Genomic DNA, 24,883 nt, shown 5'->3' with positions numbered 1-24,883 from the left:
ACATACCCTCAGACTCTCAGTGCCAAAGGGACCTCAAAATCTACCCTCCTTTCTTCTTCCCCATCTTCCTGTCAACCACCCCAGGAGTTAGAAAGTCCTTCTCATTTTCTAGTCCTTATCCCTCGAGCTGCAGCTCTTGGGAGACTCTGGGAGCTACCCTGGGACAGAGGTGCTGATGGTAGCAGAGTGTGAAGTTCCAGGGCGGGGCAAGAGCAGAGGATGATGGTGCGAAGGGATAGCTGCCTGCCCTCTCCACGCCAGGTGCCACGTGCATCAGGTGGGGGGAGTGGGCGAGTCACGAGGCTGTGTCGTGGCTGGCTCCTGTTCTGCTGTTTACCAGCTGGGAGAGAGCAAGAGGGAGGAGGTGCCAGGGAGCCTTCCCTGAAGCCTGGCCCCTGGCCAGCTGCCTGTTGAGTAACTAGGAGTGCCAGGCCCAGCTAATCAAACTCTGGGCCGATGCTGGGCAGGAGAATAGCAACATCTCCACAGAAGCCTTGCTCCTCAGTGCTCCTCAGACTCCAGAGCAGGCCTCAATGAGGGCAGGCTCAGACTTGGGGGGGGTCTCCATACAACCAGTCCAGTGTAATCCAGACCACAGGAAAGGGCAGCATGGATCAGGGACAGACAGTGTCCTTAAAGAACCAAAGAGACACCAGGATGAGTCTAACCCCATCCCAAAGAAGCAGAACAAACAGGCTCTCCCTTCACCGTTACTTCTGTCACTTGTCTTAGTCTGATAGAAACTGTGGGGTTCTGAAATCACAGAGACCTGGGTTCAAATCATAACTCAACCGTGCATCATTTTGTGCAAGTTCTGGAGCACGTACTTAATATCTCTAAGCATCACTTGATTGACTCACTGATTAATCTAAAATAATTGTTTCCTGTGGTGGATGTCATGAGGAATTACATAAAGCAGTATCATGGTTTACAGAGAGGACTTGACAAAGGACCTGGTCCATAGTAGGTGATTGCTAAATGCTAGGTCCCTTCTTTTCTTCTTTTACTTTCTTTTTTTCTTTTTCTTTTTCTTTTTGTTCTTTTTTTTTTTTTTTTTTTTTTTGTCGATTGTGGGGCCTGAACTCTGGGCCTGGGTGCTGTCCCTCAGCTCTTCAGCTCAAGGCTAGTGCTCTACCACTTGAGCCACAGCACCCCTTCGGGCTTTTTCTACTTATGTGGTGCTGAGGAATCGAACCCAGGGCCTCATGCATGCTAGGCAAGCACTCTACCACTGAGCCACCTTCCCAGCCCTAGGTCCCTTCTTTTCATCTATTCTGTTTCTACTCAAAGGCTCTAATCTCTAGTTTTTTGGTCTCTCCCCACATTCCCTCCTGGTGCCAAGACAGCTCTGCCAGCCACTCCTTTTCCCTGCCTGCTGACAGCCAGGTGCTCCCTCCCTCCTCTTCCCTCCCTCCCCTGGGCCCTGCTCCCTGCCCTCCTGGGCAGCCAGGGCAGCAAGGACGGCACCAAGGGAGCTGCCCCATGGACAGGGCCCCACAGAGACACCACCGAGCCTCAAGGGGTAAGAGGCCCCACAGCTCTGTAAGCAGGTGGAAGGGACTGCCAGGAGGCTCAGAGGTGGGGAGAGATGGGAAGTCAGTGGGCAAGTAGAGAGGGGGACAGAGAAGAATACACAGAAAGGGAGAGATGGACTGGTAGGGGAGCCCAGGTAGGTAAGATAGGACAAGTCCTGATTGAAAATGAAGAAGAAACAGGAGAAAGGACTGGAAACTAAGAGAGGGTAACAGGAAAGGCAGGGAGAGGTGGCAAGAACACTATGGGGAGGGGAGGGGGGGGAGAAAGGGAAGAAGTGAAAAAGAAAGACAATTTGGGGTAGGGGGAGGAGGGGAGAGCAGGATTAGGGTAGCTAGAAGAGTGAAGAATGAGAACACGGTGGCCTTCGCAGGTGTGAGTGCCTCTGAGGGGTGGCAGGGTCCCCCCACCCTTACTGATCTCAGCAGCTGGCCAGGCCCCTGGACAACAGGGACAGGAAGGCTGGCTGCTTCATTCACCAGTGGAGGAACCTGTCCGGTCCTGCTATGAAAGAGGGAGGGGGACAGCCACCACGCCCCATTAGTTGCCCATGCCCACTAGCCTGGCACTTTCCTCCCGCTGGCCCAGAAGTATGGGGTTTCGTTTCTGCAGAGAATGTGGGGCACTGGGCCAAGCACGGAGAGGGACCGAGAGTTGGATTAGCCCTAGGCCCCACCAATGGACTAACTCAGGCATCCTCACCCCATGCCTGGTCAATGTGAGCACCCAGGGAAATATGTGAGCTGAGCAAGTGCCAGAGCTGCCAAGCTCCAGGGCCACCTGGTGGAAGAACAGCTTGCTCTCTGGGCAAAAGAAGCACACTCCCCCCCCCCCGCCCCTCCCCACACACATACAAATTTAGGACTATTCTGAGGTGTAAAGCTAGAGGAGGGACAGGGGTGCCACATCAGGAAGGAAGCTAGGTGGGGCTGGATAGGATGGCCAGGATGGGTGGGGCTAGGTGGTGTCATTCCTTCTCTGGGCAGACCCAGGGATCCCAGATTACCAGGCCCACTTGGCACCATGACAGCCCAATTGTGGGAGGAGCATCCCCTGGACAGAGGGACAGTGACGGGGATGGGGAGGGGTATTGGAGAGAGGGTATGTGTGGTAGGCTTGGACTGGACAAGAGAAGAGGAGAAAAGTAACAGAACAGAGTCAATGATTAGGGAGCTGGGATGTAGTTCAGTGGCAAAGCGCTTGCCTAACAAGTACAATGTCCTGGGTTCGATCCCCAGTACCAAAAAAAGAAAAGACAGGGCTGGAAAGGTGGCTCAGTGGTAGAGTGCTTGCCTTGCATGCATGAGGCCCTGGGTTTGATTCCTCAGCACCACATAAGCAGAAAAAGCCAGAAATGGCGCTGTGGTTCAAGTAGTAGAGCACTAGCCTTGAGCTGAAGAGCTGAGGGACAGTGCCCAGGCCCAGAGTTCAAACACCAGAAAGAAAGAAAGAAAGAAAGAAAGAAAGAAAGAAAGAAAGAAAGAAAGAAAGAAAGAAAGAAAGAAAGAAAGAAAGAAAGAAAGAAAGAAAGAAAGAAAGAAGGAAAGAGAGAAAGAAAGAAAGAAAGAAAAGAAAGAAGACAAAAAATACACTTTAAAAAAAAACAAACAAACCCAGAGGCAATGATTAGGGAAGTTACAGGCATGGCTGGGACAAAGACTAGACATAAGATCTATGAATTGCCACTATGTGGATATAGGAAATGGATCAAGATCTGGTCTGGAAGCTTCTTCCCATGAGGCTCCCTTCCCAGGTGCTTCATCACCTCTAACTGTGTGAGGGAATGCTTCCACAACCATGCTCTGGCTAAGGCTCCCCCCTCAGCAGCTGCTCCTCCTAGGTGGTCCTCTATCACATCACCACCCACCTGTGCCCTCTTCTGCCAACGCTCCATCCAGATCTAATCACACAGCAGAGCAGCACAGGAAAAGCAAATTCTTCCCTGGGCAGATGGCAGGCCAATGAAATCTGGCTGATGGAGGCCAGGGAGGGCTTTTGTGTTCAAAGCTCTCTGCTTTGCCACCAGCCCCACTACTCTGAAACTTCCGGATACTTTCAGGAATCAATCAGCAACCAAGAGTTTTGTTTTCATGCAGATTTTGCTCTGGGTGCAGAACAGTTATGGTGCACTTCTACTGTACCAGGTACCAGGGAGTGTTCTAGATATTTGTCAGGACAGCAAGTTGAACAAGACAGATATAGGCACTGTCTTCCTAGGGTTTACGGTCTAGCAGAGCAGACCCATTTTACAGATCACAGCATACTTTATGGTGGTTGGGTAATATGTGAGTGCCAGGAAATTAAGTGTAAGGTGTTGAGTGAGTAAACCTCAGTAAAAACTCAGGGGAGGGAGAGTGCCTGGACAGCTTCTCAGGAAGGGATAGAATCTGAGACTTGATGAGTGATGAGAGGATGGTAGATTAAGGGGTAGGGAAGAGAAGGTCACTCCAGGCAGAAAGAGTGGCATGGGGGAAGTCCTGGAGGCATTCAAGAGCCTGGCACTTTGAGAACCTGGAAGAGGGCCAGCATGGCTGAAGGGCAGAGAAGGCAGCAGAATGGGAGCTGGCAAAGGTGGCCTAGCTTCTTTCAGAAGCCAGGCTCTGCTGGGAAGGAATGGAGTAGAATGGAACCAATCCTGTAACTGGGAGATGTGCCTTCAACAGTTGACACTGAGCCCCTCTTTTCTCTTTCCAGAGCTGCTGGCTACAAAGAAGACCCACACTTGTGAGTAAGGGCTTGGGACCAAGAACTAGGGCTGAGCTGTGGTGAGAGAGAATTCGTCAAGGACTCTGGGAGGTCCAAAGTAAAGAAAGCCCCAGGGCTGGACAGAGGTAGAAGAGCCAGACAGAAATGATAGGCTGGAAAGGAGGCAAGCCTGGGAACTCAAGGGAGTGAGGAAAGGTTGGGACAGGTGAAGGGCCACAGCCAAGGGCAAGCCTGATAAGGGAAAGATGTCAAGAAACAAACAAAGAACAAAGGAAAAGCAGGCAGAGAAGTTGGACAGAGCCACACAGGAAGTAAGAGGGAGGCCAGAGGGAGACTGGTGGTCCAGGGAAGGGGGGAGGTGGAGAGGTAGTGCTGGGTAGCAGCCTCAGAAACTCAGGGATGCCACAATGGGAGGCCCCAGGCTTTGCGGCAGCAGAGCCAGGTTTGGTGTTCATCTCTGTGGTTAACACATCCTGAAGTGTGAACAAGCTTGGAGCCTGGCTGTGCCACACAGAAGAGCAGGAAAGCCTTGGCTCTGTAGGAAACAGAATGAGTTAAAGACACTCTCTACCCTGGGGCTGTAAAAGACTACAATCTGTGAGAAGAAAGCTAGAGCTCAGGTAGAGCTTTCTAATGGATACATTCAAGTCAGCATCTTCTTTAAACTACTTTCCCAGAAGATGCACATGCTTCATTTCAGTAGCAAAACTCATCATCCCTAGCAGGGCCACACATGTGCTCAGCAGCCTGTGGGCACGCTGGAAAAGGCTTCCCGTTAGCAGGGGTTCCTGATCTGATGAGAATCCTCCATTTCTCCCATAAGTCCCTCCTTTCAACTGCTCAAACCATGGACAGTCTCCCTATTCTAGGCAGAGCCATCTCAGAGGGCATAGAGCTTCTCCTCCTTGAGCCAGAGACAGGGCTGGGGACCATCTAGGATTTGACATCCTCCTGGGGATGGGGGCTGCTTCGCTCAGCACAATCCTGATCAAGCCTCGCCTGCCTGCCCGTAGTCACAGGGCCTCACGGAAATGCTGAGCAGGGCCCTATGAGGAAAGCAGGTCAGAGAGTGACGTAGGTGTGCTAGAGGAGGGGGGGAGTGTTGGGGGGAAGAAGGGGACTTTTGGAGCAGTGGGAACTGGGAGAGGTGAAACCATTCCTACTCTTAATCCCTTACCACAGAAACCTTGCTGGCCAGGACCCTATCTCTGGCTCCTGTCCCAGGCCCAATAACCCTGGCAAACATTCGGTAACCCCCAAACTCATGAGTTACTATTAGGATCCAGGCCATCAGGCCCTCCTCCCTTCTGCTGCCCAGCTCTCAAAAGCCTGCTTAGAAAAGCTCACACTGCCTGAGTTGCTTGTGAAGTTCTAGCAAAATCAAAGACTTCTCAGGAGAGTTGGCCCAAAGAATCTAGATGTTCAGGTCTCTCACAGTTGAATCCCCAAGGCTGAGGTACACTGCCAAAATTATTTGGCCCATCAGTTGGAACCCCATATCAATCTACTGAGAAACTCGGGCCAGGAGGTATCTGAGTCTGAGACACCTTCAAAAGCAGACTTGAACCAGAGAAACCCTACTGGTCCTTTGAGGGAGAGCTGAGGCCAATCTGCCTGGGCTTGAATTCTAGCTCTACTACTCACTAGGTCAGTGACCTTTAGCAAGTTACTTAACTTCTCCGTTTCGCTTTTCTCATCTTTGAAAGGGGAAAACTACCTTGGAAAATATTTTGTGAGGATTAGCTAAAGCCACATAATATGTTAGAACCATTTCTGGCACATAGTAAGGACTATTATTATGATTATGAGTTAGACAGTGATAAATGTCATTATCTGCATTCCAATTTAGCAAAGTTGCCCCTAAGGAAATGTCTGATGGACTGACTCTCCCCTCCTGCCGATTCTGAGTATTTGCCTGATAATTGTTACTACTGTTCGTATTATGCTCACCTTTGGTCCTTGGCTCCTACTATAATTTTCATGTTCCCTAGCCCAGGGTAGATGGCATGTTGGTAGGAAGGAGCATAGGGATGAGGGTGGGGGTAGACAACCTCAGACACAACAGGCTGGGTTAGTCCACAGGGTTTCAATGGCAGATGCTGCCACCCTCAGCAGACATCCTGTAACTTACCTCTGGGACATTCCTGTCCTCCGAGTTCTCTGGCAAAGAGAGTCAGGCTGGGATCCTTAGAGAGAGGGGAATAGGAGGTCCATTCCGGCTCCCCAGCCAGAACTACCCTGGCAAGTGGAAACAGCTTTTACCGCGAGTGGTTGTTGCATGTGGTTTTGGAATTTTCCAACGCCCCCTACGATTGGCTGCTCCACCCCTCACACCCTGCCCCAGGCCCAGATTGGCCACGTGGAGCGCCTGTCATCTTACCCACTACACCCCTGGGGGACTAGGGGGGCTGTCACTTAGCCACCTGTGTGTTGCAGAGTTTATCCCCCCCTCCCCCTTTCAGAAGCACTGGGGGAGAGCTAGGTGCAGAGCTGCAGGCTGAGGCTCCGCTGAGAGGGCCTCACCCCCACCTCCACTGCCAGCTGTTCCCTGTACCTGGACCACCCTGCTGAGAAGGACAGGGAGCCAAGGCCGGCTAAGCTGCCAAGCCTAGGTTCAATCATGAGAAGTAAGTGAGTTGGGGCCACCTGGGTGCGGGGGAAGCTTGGGAGTGGGGTCACCATCCCTGAGCCTCTCAAGAGGAGGGTGCCTTGGGAACAGTATGAACAAAGCTGGAGGGCTCCTCCCTGGAAGGGTGTGTCGTGGTCAAGGGCAAGAGCCGTTGGAAGCTGGGAGGAGTGGCTGGAAAGTTGTGCTCCCACCCCCCCACCCCCCACCCCCTTCCAGGCAGTTTCCTTACTGAAGCAGTAGTCAAAAGAACAGTTGAGGAATTCTTGCTGTAAGTTCTGGAAAGATTCCCTGAGAATGCCTGAGGTGTCCAGCGCCTAAGTTCACAAAAGCAGAGACCCAGGGAGGGTAGTGGTACACCCCAGAGCACACAGCTGGGAGCTGATGGAGGGTGGCAATTACCAGAGCTCTGAACTTACTCTCTCAGCTCCTAGTGAAGTAGATCCCATAGTGACTCCAACCAGGGGAGTTGCTACGTTCTGAAGCAGGACAGTCAGAGTAAACTGAGGCAGGCAATGATGGGTCAGAATGCCAGAATCTATACCTCACAGACACCACACTTTCTGCTCATCCAGGGATGCAAGAACTAAGTGCCTTCCAGCTAGGATGGGCTTTGTGTACATGCATGCATGTGTGTATGTGTATGTGCATGCTTTTCCAGGTTTAGTCACTAATGCAGGGATCAGAAGGATCAGAGCAATGGAAATAGGAGCAGAAAACCTTTAGCATCATTCCCTTTCTGCTTTGAAACACTGGGCCAACAACTGGTGGGAAGATGTCTGGGGTCCTGGTTCTTTCAGCTGAGCTAGGTGGACAAATCAGATGGTTCATGTGAGGACCTCCAGAGAACCGCTCAGAGCACAGGGTAAATGAAGAAAAGGGAAGCCTGTGTCCCTGCGGCCTGAGGCCTGTGACGGCCTCAGCCTCAAATGGGGTCTTCCCACAAGCCACAGAAGAGAGGTCATATTGAGTCCTGGAAAGACCCATGGACTGAGAGTCTAACAAACAGATTCTGGTACCATTTCTGTCACCATGTCACCTTTTGGCAAGTCTGTAGAGTCCTGGTCTCTCATGTGTAAAACAAGGACATTAAACTTAAAAACAACAATGCCAACTATAAAGGAGGACTAAAGAGTGAATCCTAGCTTCTGAGGTGTGCCCCAATAGAGTTTCTGCCCTCCCAGGCAGTAGAAGAAAAGGAGACCAAGGCAAGAAAGGAGCTTCATTTCTGTAAGTGGGATGAGACGGCAGTGCAGGTGTATGAGCTGCCCTGGACAAGCCAAAGGCATCCAACAATGCAAGTAGGAACATCTGTTTCTAGCTTCTCCTCATTAGCAGCAAAGGCTAGCAGGCTGGACCGACCACAAATGACCCCAAATAAGCACATTAACCCTACGATGCCATGCTGGGTATGTTTCAAGCCCAGCATAAAGGCAGGAGTTCCTGGAAGTGACTGGGGAGACAGTTGGGCAGCTCTGGTTTAAATCCACCCCTCACATACACACAGCTGTCTAGGAGAGGGGATCTCATCCGATTTGGAGGACAGTGCCACTGGTCCTCATGTGGGCATTTCTGAATATCTCAGAACCCCACGTTTTCTGGTCCTAGGTAGTACTAAGCCACCAACACCTAGGGAGAGTTAGAAGCTTGTGAAGCTTGTGTCTGTGACATACCCAAACACTAAGGCCAAACAAACAAGGAGCAGAAACAGTCCAAGAAATAAAGAGATACAGAAACTAAACTCAAAGGACTGATTTATGAAAGGCACAGGAACAGGCTTATTGGCTAGATGGAGATGTGGACTGAGCTTACCAAGAGAACCAAAGCTGTGTGGTATGACGCCTGAGAACAGCTGGAATGCAGTTCACCATGTACAGATACAGGGACAGGTAGAGAAGCTAACCATTAACCAAACAGACTCCCAGCTGGCCAGAAGGTGGCCCAAGTACTCACTCTAAGAGGCTTGGCCAATGAGGGGCCAATAGACATTGAGGCCCTGGCATTGAGCCTAGATCGGGAGGTGGGATGCCAATGGGTGAGAGGTCACATGTCTGCCCTCTCTGTGTCCTGATCTTTAATCCTGTCATGATAATGAGAAATAATGGGCCAGTAGGAACTGCAAATCCCCAGGGTGCCACAGAGCTCACCATAAGGGTCCAGGGCCATCTGAGGGTTTTGTAGAAGACATTCTCCTTTCTAGCATCATTCCTGTTTCTTGCTCTTTTCCTTTCTTCCTGTTCCTAGCACAAATCCCAACGGCTTGGAGCCCAAGGCACTAGAATGTGGAGTCTCAGCCTGTCCTATCACTATGAAGATAATGTATGTTAATATGTCTGTCCCTGACAAGGATGCACTTTTCCCTTCCCCCTGCCTCTGTGCCACCGCAAACTAAAGCCCATGCTCAGGGCTCTCCAAGGAAAGCAGTCATGGAGTCTCATTCATGTACCATTTAATGCGTAGTTCTTCCTGAGATCTAACCACCTTCCCTGGGGTGCTGAGGTTCAAAAAGGACGGGGATGCCTATTTGGAATGTCAGGATGGTAACAAGGCAGGGCCTTCCGGCCTTTCCGGGTCTGGTGGCTTTCCAGAGCAATGGTGGTGTCTAGAACGAAGACCGGAGGCTCAGGAGGCAAGGGAGGCCTCTGAATGTGACAGTGTGCCGTCTGGGCTCCCACTCCTCAGAGCTTCTTCCTGGTGATTCATCCCCTCCCCCCATCCACTGGTTGTTTTCACTGGGTTCTTTTATTTCCCCTTCTTTCTCCTGCCCCAGACTGCGGGGGTGGTGGGGGCAGCAAGAGGGGGTTTCGGGAGACTGGCTGTCTTTCATGGCTTTGCAAAACCCCAGACTCTCTCTCGCCCACCTGAGTTTTAGCTTCACTATTTTCTCAGCTCTAGGATCCGAGTGTATCAGCATAAAATTGTCACTGGGGACTGTGGGGAGAGCCCTGCTCGGGCTGGGGTAGTGTCCACCAGGCAGAACAGCGCCTCCCCACCCAGCCCTCCTCCTGCTGCTCCTGTGGTTGTGCCAACCACCTTGGTTTTCAGCATTGCAGAAGCTGGGGGGAACTGAGAGCCAAGGAAGGAGGGAGGCTGGTAACAGATTGGGGTACACAGAGGACCCCTGGCTAGAGCTGTGGTCTCAGTGGTGAGAGAAGGGTCAGGCTAAGAAAAGCATTCCTCTTTCTCACTCATTTATCATTCATTTCTGCAAAGAAAGGCCTACTAAGAAGCAAGAAACTCGTCCACACCCTAAGGGAGCTATGGTCTGGCAAGGGTTAGGAGCTCACTTAGGTGTAACACATTGTCTCACCTTAGCAAAACAGGTAAGAGCAGGAGGGGACGATGATTACAGAGGAAAAGCTAGGGACCGAGGGAATATCTGACTCTTTATACATGAGTTGTGGCTTTAGTTCTGTAAGTTTTCTCCCTAGATTATTTGTCTAGCCCATTCCTTTCACTTTCCCCTCCCCTGCAGGAAATAATCTCACCTCATCCCACTCTGGCCCTTCGGGCATCTCATCCTCACAAGGTACATAGCTTAATGGTCCAGGGCACTTGCTCTAGAGTTACAGAGACCAATGCCAGACCTGCCACTTGTGGCAGATCTGAGTCTCGCTAGGCCTTCGTTTTCTCATCTGAGAGAACAATACCAGTAGTACCTCCAACAAAAGGTGGTTGTGATCATTCAAAAGTGTGTATAAAGTCAGGCGCCATTGACTCATGCCTGGAATACTAGCTACTCGAGAGGCTGAGAGCTGACCATCATAATTCAAAGCCAACTGGAGGAAGGAAAGTCCATGAGACTCTTATCTCCAATTATCCAGCAAAAGGCCAGAAGTGAAGCTGTGTTTAAGTGGTAGAGCACTTAGCCCTGGACAGGAAAAAAAGCTAAGGGACAATGCCCAGGTCCTGAGTTCAGCCCCATTAAAAAAAAAATAAATGGCCAGTGGTGTGTGTGTGTGTGTGTGTGTGTGTGTGTGTGTGTGTGTGTGTGTGTGTGTGTGTGTGTGTGTGTGTGTGTGTGTGTGTGTGTGTGTGTGTGTGTGTGTGTGTGTGTGTGTGTGTGTGTGTGTGTGTGTGTGTGTGTGTGTGTGTGTGTGTGTGTGTGTGTGTGTGTGTTTTGTGTGTTTTAGGGTTTGGGGTTTTTTTTGTTGGTCATGGGGCCTGAACTCTGGGCCTGGGTGCTGTCCCTCAGCTCTTCACCTCAAGGTTAGCGCTCTACCACATGAGCCATAGCGCCACTTCCAGACTTTTTTATGTGATGCTGAGGAATCGAACCCAGGGCCTCATGCATGAGAGGCAAGCACTCTACCACTGAGCCACCTTCCCAGACCCTTTTATAATTATTATTCCTCCTTATGCAGTATGTATTGGAGAGAAGCAACTGAGAAAGAAAAGGGCCTAGCTCTAGATTGACCTCACAGGAAGATGAAGATCCCAGGAATCCTCTGAATCGTTCTCCACTGGGCTGGAGGTGGTTCTGGGGTTTGAGGGGTAAGATCCCCCTGGGTTGCCACCCCTCCTCTGCACCTACCACTTCCTCTCTGTGGCATAGGGCACCTGGACATGGCCCAGGGCCAAGTTCTGGATGCATTCAAAAAGCACTATCAATGGATCTCACAGCTGTGAGCAGAGTGAGATTAGAGGCAGAGTAGGTTTGCCTCTACCGTATTTCTCCTCATATGAAGCTTTGACAAGATGCTTCCTGGGGAGCCTTCAATCTCTGAGACAATCCAGGAGACCCATTTTCTTTTTCTAAGCCTACATCACAATGAAGTTTTACAGGTCACACTGGAAGGTAGGGAAGGTGTAAGAATGAACTTGATGAGCAAAGGTATAGCTTAGTGGGGGAGTGGGTGTTTAGCATGCTTGCAGCGCTGGGTTCAGTGCCTAGTACCAACACAAACAAAAGAAATAAAAGTACCACGAGGAGGAAGAAAGAGCTTGGGAAGAGATTGTAAAACCTACCCTGCCCACCTGGCACAAAAACTGGCCGAAGGGCTAAGTTCTTGCTACTCTAAGGGTATGCTAATGTATTGCAAATTTAGGTAACAATCTAGAGCTCATTAAAATATAGAATTATCAAGCCCATCTCCAATCTCCTGAACAGGGATTTACATTTTTTGTTTGTTTTGTCTTGTGATCTGTAGGTGATACAAAAGGTAGAATCATCCCCCAACTAGCTGATTTAAGGAGCTATTAAAGACATTTTTTTCGGGGCTGGGAAGGTGGCTCAGTGGTAGAGCACTTGCCTTGCATGCTCGAGGCCCTGGGTTCAATTCCTCAGCCCCACATAAGCAAAAATAAAAAAGCCGGAAGTGGCTCTGTGGCTCAAGTGGTAGAGTGCTAGCCTTGAGCTAAAGAGCTGAGGGACAGCGCCCAGGCCCAGAGTTCAGGCCCCAGGACCAGACCAAAAAAAAAAAAAAAGACATTTTTCTCTCCTTTCTCTTCTTTCTCCTTTTGGAAATACAAAATTGGAGGATTTTCTTTTGATAACCAATAATGTTGCTCCTCTCCTGCTCTACCAGTGCCTCAGGGTACTTAGCTTAATGGTTAAGGGTGCTTAACGGGACCTAATGCTAGCTCTGCCAATTCTGGTGATTATAATCTTAGTCAAGCCACTGAGTTTGTAGGCCTCAGTTTTCAAATCTTTCTCAGGAGAAAAGTACAGTGAGTAGCAGATGAAACACAAAGCTCTTCCCAAACAAGCAGGAGTGGGAACAGGCAGAGTCCCACTGCTATGAGAGCAGTGGGGTTAGGGCTGGCTATGAGGCTCCTGACCTTTGTTTGGCTCTGGTTCCTGGCACTGTCAGGCCCAAAGATGGTAAGTTCCTGGCAGGCTAGGCTCCCAGGAAACAGTTTGAGTAATCCTGTGATTACTCAGCTCCCCCTCCCCATGTGGGTTCCCACCACCTGCTGCTCAAGGACTGGTTCATGGGGCAGGTCCTGAAGGTGGATTAACGGAGGTGTTTCTCAGCATCTCGCACTCCCATCCCCCAAGTGCCCATCTTTTCCCCTCCCCACCGCCCTCCACTAGCTCTCTTGAGTACCGGTACTTTCTCTTTGAGGTTTGGGGTGGATGTCATTGAAGGGGATGCAGGTGGCAGGGGAAGGAGAAAGAGTAGGACAAGAAGCCTGGTAATTCTGAGGATTGGACATAGGACCAGGACATAAGCATAAGCATTCCTACATTCCTGCCTCTGTCTCTCCTTTCCTAGGGCTGTCTCTATTTTCACCTAGTCCTGAACCTCTTAGTCCCTCCAGCTCGGAGAAGCTAGAGGGTCTGACTTTGAGAGTCTCTGATTCTGAGTTCCTGTCATTGTATTCTTCAGCCTTGGATTATGGTTGAGGGAGGTGGGGAAAGGGCTAGCCTGGAGGCTGAGGTCCAAGGCTCTAGATCTCCCAAATATGGTATTTGTGAAAGAGGTCCTTGGCTGTTCACCTCTTCCTATGAAAAGGGCAAGCTTTTGGTGACACTGTGGCGAGGTCCCTAAGGCCAGGCCCAGCAGTGGGTCAGCTGTGGGGCAGGGAGATGTGTCTAGGGTTACCCATGTGGTCAGTGCATACACGCACACGGATGTGGCTCTTGGAGAAGGGGAGAGGCAGGGAGGCCTGTGGTCGGCTGCTGGGCCAGAGCCCAAGTTCCCACTGTGGCTTGGCCTAATCTCCCTCTTGCTTGTTTTTTGGGGTGACCAATGTTGTCTATCCCCCTTCTTCTGGTCTTAGGGCCACGGAGGAGAGATATCACCAAAACAGAGGGGAAGATATTGGGTGAGAACAGAGCCTGTGGGGCCCAAAGGCTTCTCTAGGCCTGGCCATGTCCACAGCTTCTTTGCTTCTCCTGGGTCAGCAGCTACTGCCACTCATGGTGCTCTGCCCCTATGTGGTACTATACTGGTAATGTCATCTAATGTGAGTCTGTGTGACCTACAGTCACTCATAGACAGGCAATTTTACTTTTATTCTCATCTCACTGCTAAGAGAACTGAGGTAGACAGAATCTGACTAGAAGCATGAGAGTCCCCATACTTTCTACCCTTCTTCCTAACTCTAGTCTCTCCCCTCTTATTCTCTCTTCCCTTGTGTGCATTGACCTCTATTTATAATTTACTAGAAAGAATAAAAAATTCACTTGTCATTTGGTCCTGGGGTGACCACAGCTTACTATGTGGGTGTTAGGTGGCAAGTATGAGTAGAGGTGGGGGAAAGAATCAAGTCCTGATGGAAGGATTTCAGAACACCTGTAGCCATAAGGAAGCAACTACTTAACCTAACTCAGTCCAAGGCTGGCCTGAGAGGATGATACTTTAAAGATGGTGAAAATAAGATTTCACGGCATGGTACGCAAGTCATGGTCTCCCTGTCTACCCTATATAAGCAGGTCTTGCATATGACCAGGGGCAGGCTTGAGGTTGGAAGTGAGCTCTTGGGAATGTAGATTTGCCCTCCAAAGGGCAAAAATTCTTCTCTCCCTAGGGTGGAAGACCTGTCACAGGTAAGAAGAAGCTTTAGAGCTGGGTGCTGGTGGCTCATGCCTGTAATCCTAGCTACTCAGGAAGCTGAGATATGAGGATCACGATTCAAAGCCAGCCTGCACAAGAAAGTTCGTGACTCTTACCTCCAAGTTACCACCAGAAAACTGGAAGTGGCACCATGGGCTAAGTGGTAGAGCATTAGCCTTGAGCAAAAAAGCTCAGGGACAGTGCCCAAGTCCTGAGTACAAGCCTCACAACCAACAAAAAAAAAAAAAAGAGGCTTTGGCCACAGGATGCTTTTTCTGGCCTCCTCCTCTCCTAGCCTCCCTCTCAGAGGGAAAACCAACCAACCAGTGATGGTGAAAGAGACGCATAGGTCCTTGGAAGTGCTAAAAAAAAAAGACCTGGAGTGACTTGGGATCCCAGACCTTAAAACTACAGAGAACTGTGAGCACTGACAGGGACTAGGCAAAGAACAGGAGATGAATTTGGGGCCGGCAAGCAAGCAACAGAGGAGTATAAGCAGGTACATCTTACAATGCACTTAATAGGAACAAGAACCTGGATACTAGTGCCCAATGAGCAAGCTTTAATACACAAATGTGCCCTGTGTACACTGGTACAAGCAGACATGCCAAGGCGTACATACACAGAAAGAATGCTCATAAACATGCTTAGTGGGCTGTGATGTAGCTCAAATGTAAAACACTTGCCTAGCAAGTGCAACATACTGGGTTCAATCCCCAGTACCAAAAAAGAAAAGACAAAAATAAAGTTAAAAAATAGTGATCTGTGACTCAAGAAGTCATTCATTCAGAGCAGCACAATAGGTTGGGCACCAAGGGTTCAGCCATATAATCCTAGCTACTCAGGAGGCTGAGCCCTAAGGATTGCATTTCAAAACTAGGTAGACAAAACTAGGCAGACAAATGAGAGACACTTGTCTCCAATTAACCAGCAAAAAGCTGGCACTAGAGGCTTGTGGTAGAATGCTAGCCATGAGTGAAAAGTCTGCATGAGAGCACGAGGCTCTGTTCTGAGTTCAAACCCAATACTGGCACAAAAACAAAAACAAGCAAACAAAAACAATAACTTATTGGAAAGAAACTAGCTGTGTGAACCTGAGCCTTCTCAGACATTGTCCTTCGTCTACTAAGTGAGCTGGTGAATAAGATGGTCTCTAGTCTCAACCAGTGCTCACACAGGTGGACACAGATACATACAGAGTCACCTTCTGTCCACTCAGGCCAAGAGCCTAGACTCTCTCCTTGGCACCCAACAAAGCTGGGTTGTGGAGTCCCACTCTCCTGGACTTCATCTGTGGCTTCTTCCTAGGTTCTCTGCCCCCTACTCTTTGAGTCCCTCTCTTGGTTCCTGCTTCTGTGCAGCTCTCCCCAAGCCTTTTCTGTCTGGCTGAGAATGGCTGGTATCTTTACCTAGCCCCCAGTTACCTCCTGTATGATGTACTCCATCTTCCTGCCATGCCCCACACTCTGCCCATGGGAACTGAGCCCCCAGTGGGGGAGGGAGCTACAAAGAAAGCCCCTTGGGCGGGAAGCAGGTGTTGTGAGGCAGTGAGGACTGAGACAGGATGGAGGGGCAGCTGGAGACATTCAACTGGAAGAGCTGAGCAGGTGGCTTTTCTGCAGCTGCTTTCTGCCTCCATAAACCTGATAGGACTCCCGGCTGCCCCCACTCTGCCGGCTCCTTCCTTCTCAGTGGGGAAAGGCGGGGAAGAAGGCCTCAGATCCTTTACTGAGAAGCATTTGCCACTTTACTTCTTCCATTTTACAAGAGGGAAATATCTGGAGCTGCCTGGAGAAGTTAGGTAGGAAAGGGGCACCGGTGTCTGTAGCCCAGGTACATAGTGGTGGAATGTAAATGAAAAAAAAAAAAAAAGTATCTTGGTCTGATGTGTGTCTCTTTCCCCCTGCTAGCTCAAATTGAAGTGATCCCTTGCAAAATCTGTGGGGACAAGTCTTCTGGAATCCACTACGGGGTTATCACCTGTGAGGGGTGCAAGGTAAGTTGTGCATGGGTATGCACACTCCTCTTCAGAGCTGGAGGCCAAGGTCTCAATGGTCAACTGAGGCAGCTAGGGAGCTTCCCAGTGGTGTTTCCCTGCAAGGAATTGAACAAATTGAGGTGAGCCAGTGCAGCAAGCTCATGCCTGTAATCCTATAGAGGCTGAGATCTGAGGATTGTGATTCAAAGCCAGCTTGGGCAGGGAAGTCTGTGAAGCTCTTACCTCCAGAAGTGAAGCTGTGGCTCAAGTGGTAGAGTGCTAGCCTTGAGCAAAAGAGTTCAGAGGGACAGTGCTCGGGCCCTGAGTTCAAACTACTGGAATGGCATAAAAAATGGAGGGAGGGAGGGAGGGAGGGAGGAAGGAAGGAAGGAAGGAAGGAAGGAAGGAAGGAAGGAAGGAAGGAAGGAAGGGAAGAGGGAAGATGGTAAGAAGACTGAGGATGGGAGGATGGATGGCTAAAGGATGTGAAAAAGCTGGGTCAGGACCACCCTGGGCCTGGCCAGCGTGAGCAGCCTTGACCTCCCCCATGCCTTCCCCAGGGCTTCTTCCGTCGGAGCCAGCAGTGTAATGTGGCCTACTCCTGCACCCGTCAGCAGAATTGCCCCATCGACCGCACCAGCCGTAACCGATGCCAGCACTGCCGTCTGCAGAAGTGCCTAGCACTGGGCATGTCCCGAGATGGTGAGCCCAAACAGGCTGTTCTGGTGGGGGTGGGGGGGTGGGGGAGATTTTCTTGCAGTCTGTAGAGGGATAGCTAGGCAGATGGATTGGCCTGCAAAATGCCCTTCCTGAGACCTCCTTCCATTTCTCCTCTTGACAGCCCCTTGTCTCTTCCCTTTGGAGTCAGTCCTTTAAAGCTCTTCAGAGTCCCCAACCTGGAAGTGGCGCTGTAGCTCAAGTGGTAGAGTGCTCGCCTTGAGCTGAAGAGCTAAGGGACAGCGCCCAGGCCCAGAGTTCAAGCCCCACGACCGACAAAAAAAAAAAAAAAAAAAAAAAACAGAGTCCCCAACTTGAGGTTCTGACCCAACAATCCTTTCTCAAGATCCCAGGCCTCTCATCTCTTCTTCCTGAGATGAATTCTCTTCACACTACTTCCCTCTTGCCCAGCTCTCATCTAGTGTCCGTGTCTTTCCCTTCTGACTGTGGTTTACGTCTGTGAAGACCTAGTTTACCTCCATCTTCCTCCCTGAATTCCACTCCCCCCCCCGCCCCACAAATTCCACTCAAGGACATGGGACTATGGCGAAGAATGGGAGCAGAATTAGCCTAAGGAAGACCCAGAAGGAAGGGCAGGGGAACAGATGTTCCCAGTGTCTTCACCCACCACCTTCTCACCAGCCCCCTCAGGTCCCCCACCACTGAGGAGCTGGGGGAGGGGGGGACACTAGGTGATGAGGATGCAGAAGGAGCCTGTCAGCACTTTTCAGTGCTCAAAATAACAAAGCGAAAGGAAACATGCAGGGGTGCAAAGGGGCAGGCAGGGTGAGGGGCTGTGCCCCCACACCTGGGAGGGGGAGCGGGGTGGGGGTGAGTAAAAGGCAGGAAAGAGAGAGCAGAAGAGGATGTTCAGAAGCAAGCCACGGAGCCTGGGTTGGGCTGTGGTGAGTATCTAGGTCACCAGGGAGCCTGCAGGCCTGACCACAGGGAGACCTGTGTTCTCAGCCCTCCTCTTCCTCCGGCCCTCCCAGACAGGCACGCTGACCCCAATACAGCCTGAGGCCTCCCCCTACCTGACACTTCCCCCCCCCCAATCTCAGAAAGCCAGAATCCCCCTACCCAGGTTCATTGTTTGAATTCTGCCACTATTAGAAGCTAGTTGAACATCCATATGATTTTGTTCAGGAAATGGAAATGGCAGGTCAGGTATATCCTGAAGGGTTTCAGAGTGAGGGGTGGGAGGAGACCTAAGTTCCCAAAGTAAAGGTTCTTGGGGAAGGCCAGAGAAGTTGGGCTTGGAGTCAGAGGGCAGTTGGTCCATCCTGGAATGATCCTTGGCTGCTGACCTTGCCCTGAGCCTTGCATGTTCTACCTCCTAAACTCCTGATCCCTTGGCCTCTTTCAGCTGTCAAGTTTGGCCGCATGTCCAAGAAGCAGAGAGACAGCCTGCATGCAGAAGTGCAGAAACAACTCCAGCAGCAGCAGCAGCAGCAGCAGCAGCAACAGGAACAAGTAGCCAAGACTCCTCCAGGAGGGGGCCATGGAGCAGATATCCTCACCTACACCTTGGGGCTCCCAGATGGCCAGCTGCCCCTCGGTGCCTCACCTGACCTGCCTGAAGCCTCCGCCTGTCCTCCTGGTCTCCTGAGAGCCTCAGGCTCTGGGCTGCCATATTCTAACAACTTGGCCAAGACAGAGCCCAAAGGGGCCTCCTGCCACCTTGAGTACAGCACTCAGAGGGCCAAGGCTGAGACTAGAGAAAGCATCTATAGCAGAAACAGCCAGATTACTCCTGGAAAATGTGGACTTCCTTTGGAGGGGCCCAGGCACTCTGGGTTTGGGGATCCAGGACAGGGTCCAGACAGCTACTGCAGCCCCAATATCTGCAGTACCCCAGAGGCACCGTATGCCTCTCTGACAGAGATAGGTAAGCACCTGGGAAAGCCAAGACAGTGGTGGAAATGAGGGAGGATTAGTTACATCAAACAAACATGAGCCTCAAGAAAGCAAGGGGTCCTGGACAAGGGGTCAAGACAGGCAGTAGACCCAGCAGGAAGCATCTTGTAAGTGGGGGTAGGAGCTGGCTGAGATTTGGTCATGCCTTTCTTCTCTGGCCCCAGAACATCTGGTACAGAATGTCTGCAAGTCCTACCGAGAGACATGTCAGTTGCGGCTGGAAGACCTACTACGGCAGCGTAATAACCTCTTCTCCCGGGAGGAGGTGACCAGCTATCAGAGAAAGGTAAGGCCAGAACATGTGGCAAGTGAGGATGTCCCATCACCAGAGATGGATACCTGCATAGGCTTAGGGGCTAAAGGGGAAGAAGGCAAGATACTGCAGATAAACACAGGCTGCCCAACAAGTGTATGTACTGCGAGTGTGGTGTGTTTCTGCCTACACCCTAGCAGATGGATAAGAGCTTTCCCTTAGCCCCTGCTATTAAACTTCACTCAGCTTCCAACCTACTCCCCTACTATCTAGAACTTGATATACTCTCCCTTCTCTCTCTCCCTTCCTCCTCCTTCTCCTCTTCCTTTACCTTTTCGGTCAGTACTAGCTCTACTCAGAACCTGAGTTGTGTTATAGAGAATACCCTTTTTCTGCCAGGCACCATAATAAATGCCTTACATAGATTATCTTTGAGCCTTCAAATAACCAGACTACAAGAGTGGTATTTATTGCTGTATAGATTTAATCACAATCATAAAGTGACGGAAACAAAATCAAATTCAGATCTAATGGCTCTGACGATACCACTTACTCTAAAAAGCACTCGTTTTGCACATCTCACTGACTTCTGAAGCTTACTAAGACCTTGGGTGTGTTTTGGGAGGAGATGAAGAGTAAGCAGGCTTTGAGGGTAAACCATACCTCATATGGTTTTTATTCCCCCACAACAGCTAATGCAGTGTACTTCAGGAAGACTCTCCACCCCCCTGTAGCATAATCCTTAGTGCCTAGTATTATAAGAGCTACATGGAATACTAGGCTACCAGGGAGAACATAGCTTGAGGTTAGGAAAAGTTGCCCTTTCATCTCTCCTCTGTTTCCTTTGTACTGAGATGGTAGATGCTCAATAAGTAGGATCACATGACAGGAATTGACTTGTGCCTTTGTGCTAATAAAGGTTTTGAATTTTTCCAGAACATGGGAGTTCAGAACCTACCACCTGCAATTTATTATATGGAACTCCTAGGGGCTTGGAGGGATCACAGGGCCACAGAGGGCTACAGCAGATCTCCATTCTGTCCCTGCAGTCTATATGGGAGATGTGGGAGCGCTGTGCCCACCGCCTCACTGAAGCCATTCAGTATGTGGTGGAGTTTGCCAAGCGGCTCGCAGGCTTCATGGAGCTCTGCCAGAATGACCAGATCGTACTACTAAAAGCAGGTGCCACGGGATAGGGAGGTAGACCTTGGGGAAAGGGGACAGAGCATGGAGCGGGAAAGGCCAAATGGAGGGAGGTGGCTTAAAGATACCAGGACACTGAGTGGGGCAGAAACAGGCTGCTGGCTTTGTTTCATGCTGTCCATCCATCTTTTCTTCCCTCTCACCAGGAGCAATGGAGGTTGTGCTGGTCAGGATGTGCCGGGCCTACAATGCTGATAATCATACAGTCTTTTTTGAAGGGAAATACGGTGGCATGGAGCTGTTTCGAGCCTTGGGTGAGGGGCAGTGGTGAATGAGAAGGAGGATTCTGATGCCAACCCCATGCAATGCTTTGTGATCCTTTTATATAGAGCTGGCTGATCTTCCCCTCTGTTCCTAGCATCCAGAGGGCGGTGTCTTTGGGCACATGGTCTCATCTGCCTTGCTTACTCTTCTGCTTTCTACTCCATCAGGCTGCAATGAGCTCATCAGCTCCATCTTCGACTTCTCCCACTCCCTCAGTGCCTTGCGCTTTTCCGAGGATGAAATTGCCCTCTACACTGCCCTTGTTCTCATCAATGCCAGTGAGTGTGACTGGGCCTGACTTGGGAAAGGACATTCTGGAGGCTGAGGCACAGCAGATACTAAGTCTAGGCCTATGTATGTGGTTAAATCTAGGAGCTAGCAGGATGAGCCCTGCCCCATACTGCTATACAATCAAATCAGTTCAAATAAAGATGCCAAGGACCCTTGGAACAGGACAAAAACCAGCATTAGGTGGTGTGGTTGGATCAGGGAGAAGTGAGAGTCAGAGGAAATGAGCTACTTCCCTGATAGAAATTAGTCTGATGTGGTGACTCCTTTGTAGCATACATTGGAATTATCTGGGGAGCTCTAAAACCTATTGCTGCCTGGCTCTCACTTCCAGAGTTTCTGATGTAATTGGTCTGAGTTGCACTTGAATTTTTAATAGCCTCCTCCAGGCCATCAAGATTGAGAATCCCTGCTCTGTACAAGATCCTTTAAGACCGAATGCCTTCAATGGCATGGCTATAGGTATCCAACTCCACTGGACTAGAGTGGCTAGCCTGAGCCAGCCAAACACTAAGTCCTCAGAGAATCTGCAGAAATGGGTCTGGCTGCCAACCTGGATTTTCAAATCATTCTTATAGCTCTGCCAATATGCCCCTTTCAACTGGAAATTAAAGCTTTAAATACAACTTCTTAGTATTTAAGGGAAACAGGTCAAAAGGTGATTTGGGAGTTGAAGTGAGTCACAGACTGCTGCAGAGGTCTGGAAAGGGCCTGAGTGGCTCCTATCAGAAACCACTCACATAGGAGAGTTGGGAACTTCCTTCCTATTTTTATTTCCCCCTGTGGCAGAATGGGCTATGTGAAATACCAAGTTATCAGGGAGAAGGTAGCTTGAAGTTAGAAGATTACAAGTTTCCATCCCCTTCATTTCTCTCCAGTTTCCCTTGCAGACAGCTAGGTCCCAGAGCTAACGGCTCCCAAACCAAGATATACGTACACATACATACAAATGTACACACAGTTCAGAAGATCAGATATGTGAAAAGACCCAACACATTCCTTTTGCTGTAGAATCCATGTTCTTTCTGTTCTCTCTTTGGTCCCATCCCTTCCTTCAGACAGACCAGGGCTCCAAGAGAAAAGGAAAGTGGAGCAGCTGCAGTACAATCTGGAGCTAGCCTTCCATCATCATCTCTGCAAGACCCATCGCCAAGGCATTCTGGCAAAGGTAGGAGCAGTCTCAGGGGTAGAAAAGGCCAGGACCAATGTCGGATCTGTGACATCAGGGTATGAAACACAGGGCTAGGATCTGAGGTTGCAAAGGAAGGACTGCTGAATGCCACATTATGCCAGAGAGCTTGCAACAGCAGTAGGGACTGAGGAAACAAGCAACTACTTCCATGTGTACAGAGATGGAAAGTTAGAGTCTGGAATTAAAAGGAACCTCCAGGGAGCAATTCAGTTTAATATAGCCAACATTTACAAAACACCTGCTTGTATAAGGCACTGTGGAAAGATACAGATTCAGTTTTTGACCTCACCAAGATATTTTAGACTGGTATAAAGAGATTTGTGTACCTTTTGGGTTTTTTTTTTTTTTGGGTCCGGTCGTGGGGCCTGAACTCTGGGCCTGGGCGCTGTCCCTCAGCTCTTCAGCTCAAGGCTAGCACTCTACCCCTTGAGCCACAGCGCCACTTCCGGCTTTTTTCTTTTTGCTCATGTGGTGCTGAGGAATCGAACCCAGGGCCTCAGGCATGCAAGGCAAGCACTCTACCACTGAGCCACCTTCCCAGCCCCGAGATTTGTATACCTTTTAATATACCCCTAATATAGAGTAGAATGTGATATGTGATGTTATAATAATGAGATTAACAAAGTGCTTTCACTAATATGTTCTATCATCCTTTTGGCAACCCAGTCAATAAGGACAGGTGTTAAAAATCTTCCTGTAGCAATGACTTGTTTATGTGACTCAATTGATAAATGCACATTTTAATTCCAGTAGTTTTATTTTTTTGTCCCTTGTCTCTATGTCCCCAGTATGCTGTTGTAAAAGCCTTTGGAAAAAGGGAATAGAACAAGGATTCCAACAAGTTGAGTGCAAAAGGAGTGACACATAAATGCTTCCTAGAAAAGGTAGCACTTAACAAGGTCATATTAGAGATAAGGTTTTAACAGACCTCTGTGAGGGTGCAGCAGAAATTCCAGGCTTAGGGAATGATATGAGCAAAACTAAGAAGGCAAAGTAGTGTATAGTTGGGGAATAGCTGACAGTACTTTTTGAATAAAGTGTAAGTTCAGAAGATGGGATTGGGGGCTGGGAAGGTGGCTCAGTGGTAGAGCACTTGCCTTGCATGCATGAGGCCCTGGGTTCGATTCCTCAGCACCACATAAGCAAAAAGAAAAAAGCCGGAAGTGGCACTGTGGCCCAAGTGGTAGAGCACTAGCCTTGAGCTGAAGAGCTGAGGGACAGCACACAGGCCCAGAGTTCAGGCCCCAGGACCGGACCCAAAAAAAAAAAAAAAAAAAGCAGAAGATGGGATTGATGAGGCTGAAGAATGCCAAAGATAAGTCTGAAAATAGAGGAAAATCAGGGAGAATTTCCAGTGTCATAGAAAGAGTTAAGACTTTGTTTCTGGGCAATGGGGAGTTCCGAAGCTAGGGAAATGCTACAATTAGAGGTGTTATTAGGCAATTTACTTGGGAAGCAATGTGAGGATCCATTGGCATAATCACTAAAGCAGTCCTTTGCTACATGCTAGGCACAGCACTAGTGTTGAGGATCCACGTATGATTTTGGGGGCTGCATGCAAAAGACATTCACTTAGCTTCAGTTGGGTTTTTTCTTTGTTTGTTTAACACATACATACTTTTACCAATGGGATTTGACTGATCCAAAGTGCCAAGTACTTAGAGCAAAAACAAGGAGAGGTCGTACAGTCCGGCATAGGCAAGAGGACTTGTTTGCTCTGAGGAGAATGCTGACCGTTCTCTCCATTAACCCATCCCCAGCTGCCACCCAAAGGGAAGCTCCGGAGCCTGTGCAGTCAGCATGTAGAAAAACTACAGATCTTCCAACATCTCCACCCCATTGTGGTCCAAGCTGCTTTCCCTCCGCTCTACAAGGAACTCTTCAGCACTGAACTCGAGTCTCCTGAGGGGCTATCCAAGTGACCTGGAGAAGGGACACCTTTCCTCTCTTTTCAGCCTGCTGGCCCACCTCCCTGGACTCTGTTCCATCATCAGTCTTTTCCTTCCTATGCCTCCTGGAGGGTGATCCTGCCTATGTCCTTGGGGTGAACAAATGCTAAGACTGGTTTTCTGCCTCCCAGGCTTGCCTAGTAGTGGATAGGGATGGAGAGAAGTCTTGCTCCACCTCACTTCCCAGAGCCTCTGCCCCAGCTTCTGGAAGGTGTGGGGTGAGGTTAGATATAAGAACCTCTAGGAGCACTAAGATGTCCTCAAGAATATAGGGAATGAATCCAAGCATCCTGGATGAAGAAGACTCAACTCTGGGCTCAAAAGCGAAGAACCGACCTTTGAAATACCTCATTGCATTTCCCCTTGAGCTTCAGCTAGGGGAAATGGATCAAGCTCAGAGACTGGTGGCAAGCGCCCAGAAGGACCTGTACATAACACGAATCTGGACCCTTAGATTTTTCCACCTTTTTCCTTTCTCTCAGTACAGCAAAGGATTTGTTAGGCACCCTGTCCTTTTCCTGGGATCTAGAAGAACCTGGATATGTGGAGAGTAAAGGATAGGGGTAAGAGGCCAGGATAACTGCTTTATGGGGTTTGGGTATGGAAACAAAGCATAAAAGAGGCCAAGAGCATCAGTGTTCAAAGTAAAAACCTGTCACGTGCACTTTAAAAACAGACTTTAGGAGTTAGCACAAATCTAATCAGACATACCCATTCTATACAAGTGAAACACATACTAAATTCATCCTATAAAA

At 49.7% G+C, this 24,883-nt stretch overlaps 1 protein-coding gene across 2 annotated transcripts; it reads left to right on the top strand.

Moving 5' to 3' along the window:
* Positions 1-1,431: 1,431 nt before the first annotated feature.
* Positions 1,432-24,236, top strand: LOC138827519 (nuclear receptor ROR-gamma-like). 2 transcript variants are annotated; one of them, XM_070023118.1, is made up of 11 exons: positions 1,432-1,522; positions 4,228-4,257; positions 16,278-16,363; positions 16,906-17,047; positions 18,429-18,950; positions 19,144-19,265; positions 20,282-20,414; positions 20,582-20,689; positions 20,867-20,977; positions 22,046-22,155; positions 23,940-24,236. In XM_070023118.1, exons 1-11 carry the CDS (start codon positions 1,483-1,485, stop codon positions 24,099-24,101), a joined length of 1,566 nt encoding a protein of 521 aa, XP_069879219.1. In that variant the 5' UTR covers positions 1,432-1,482; the 3' UTR covers positions 24,102-24,236. The 2 variants fall into 2 exon arrangements, with proteins under 2 accessions (XP_069879219.1, XP_069879220.1); XM_070023119.1 differs by lacking the exon at positions 20,582-20,689.
* The last annotated feature ends 647 nt before the right edge of the window (positions 24,237-24,883 follow it).

The sequence above is a fragment of the Dipodomys merriami genome, unplaced genomic scaffold, assembly GCF_024711535.1.
Source record: "Dipodomys merriami isolate MVZ:Mamm:240054 unplaced genomic scaffold, mDipMer1.0.p SCAF_156, whole genome shotgun sequence".
Classification (NCBI taxonomy): domain Eukaryota; kingdom Metazoa; phylum Chordata; class Mammalia; order Rodentia; family Heteromyidae; genus Dipodomys; species Dipodomys merriami.
This window is presented reverse-complemented; position numbering and strand designations above follow the sequence as displayed.

Excerpts from the sequence above, each read along its gene's own strand:
- LOC138827519 (XM_070023118.1), top strand. The coding sequence starts at position 1,483 with ATGGACAGGGCCCCACAGAGACACCACCGAGCCTCAAGGG. Across the intron at positions 16,364-16,905 it reads TCACCTGTGAGGGGTGCAAG|GGCTTCTTCCGTCGGAGCCA; the intron begins GTAAGTTGTGCA and ends TGCCTTCCCCAG. Across the intron at positions 17,048-18,428 it reads ACTGGGCATGTCCCGAGATG|CTGTCAAGTTTGGCCGCATG; the intron begins GTGAGCCCAAAC and ends GGCCTCTTTCAG.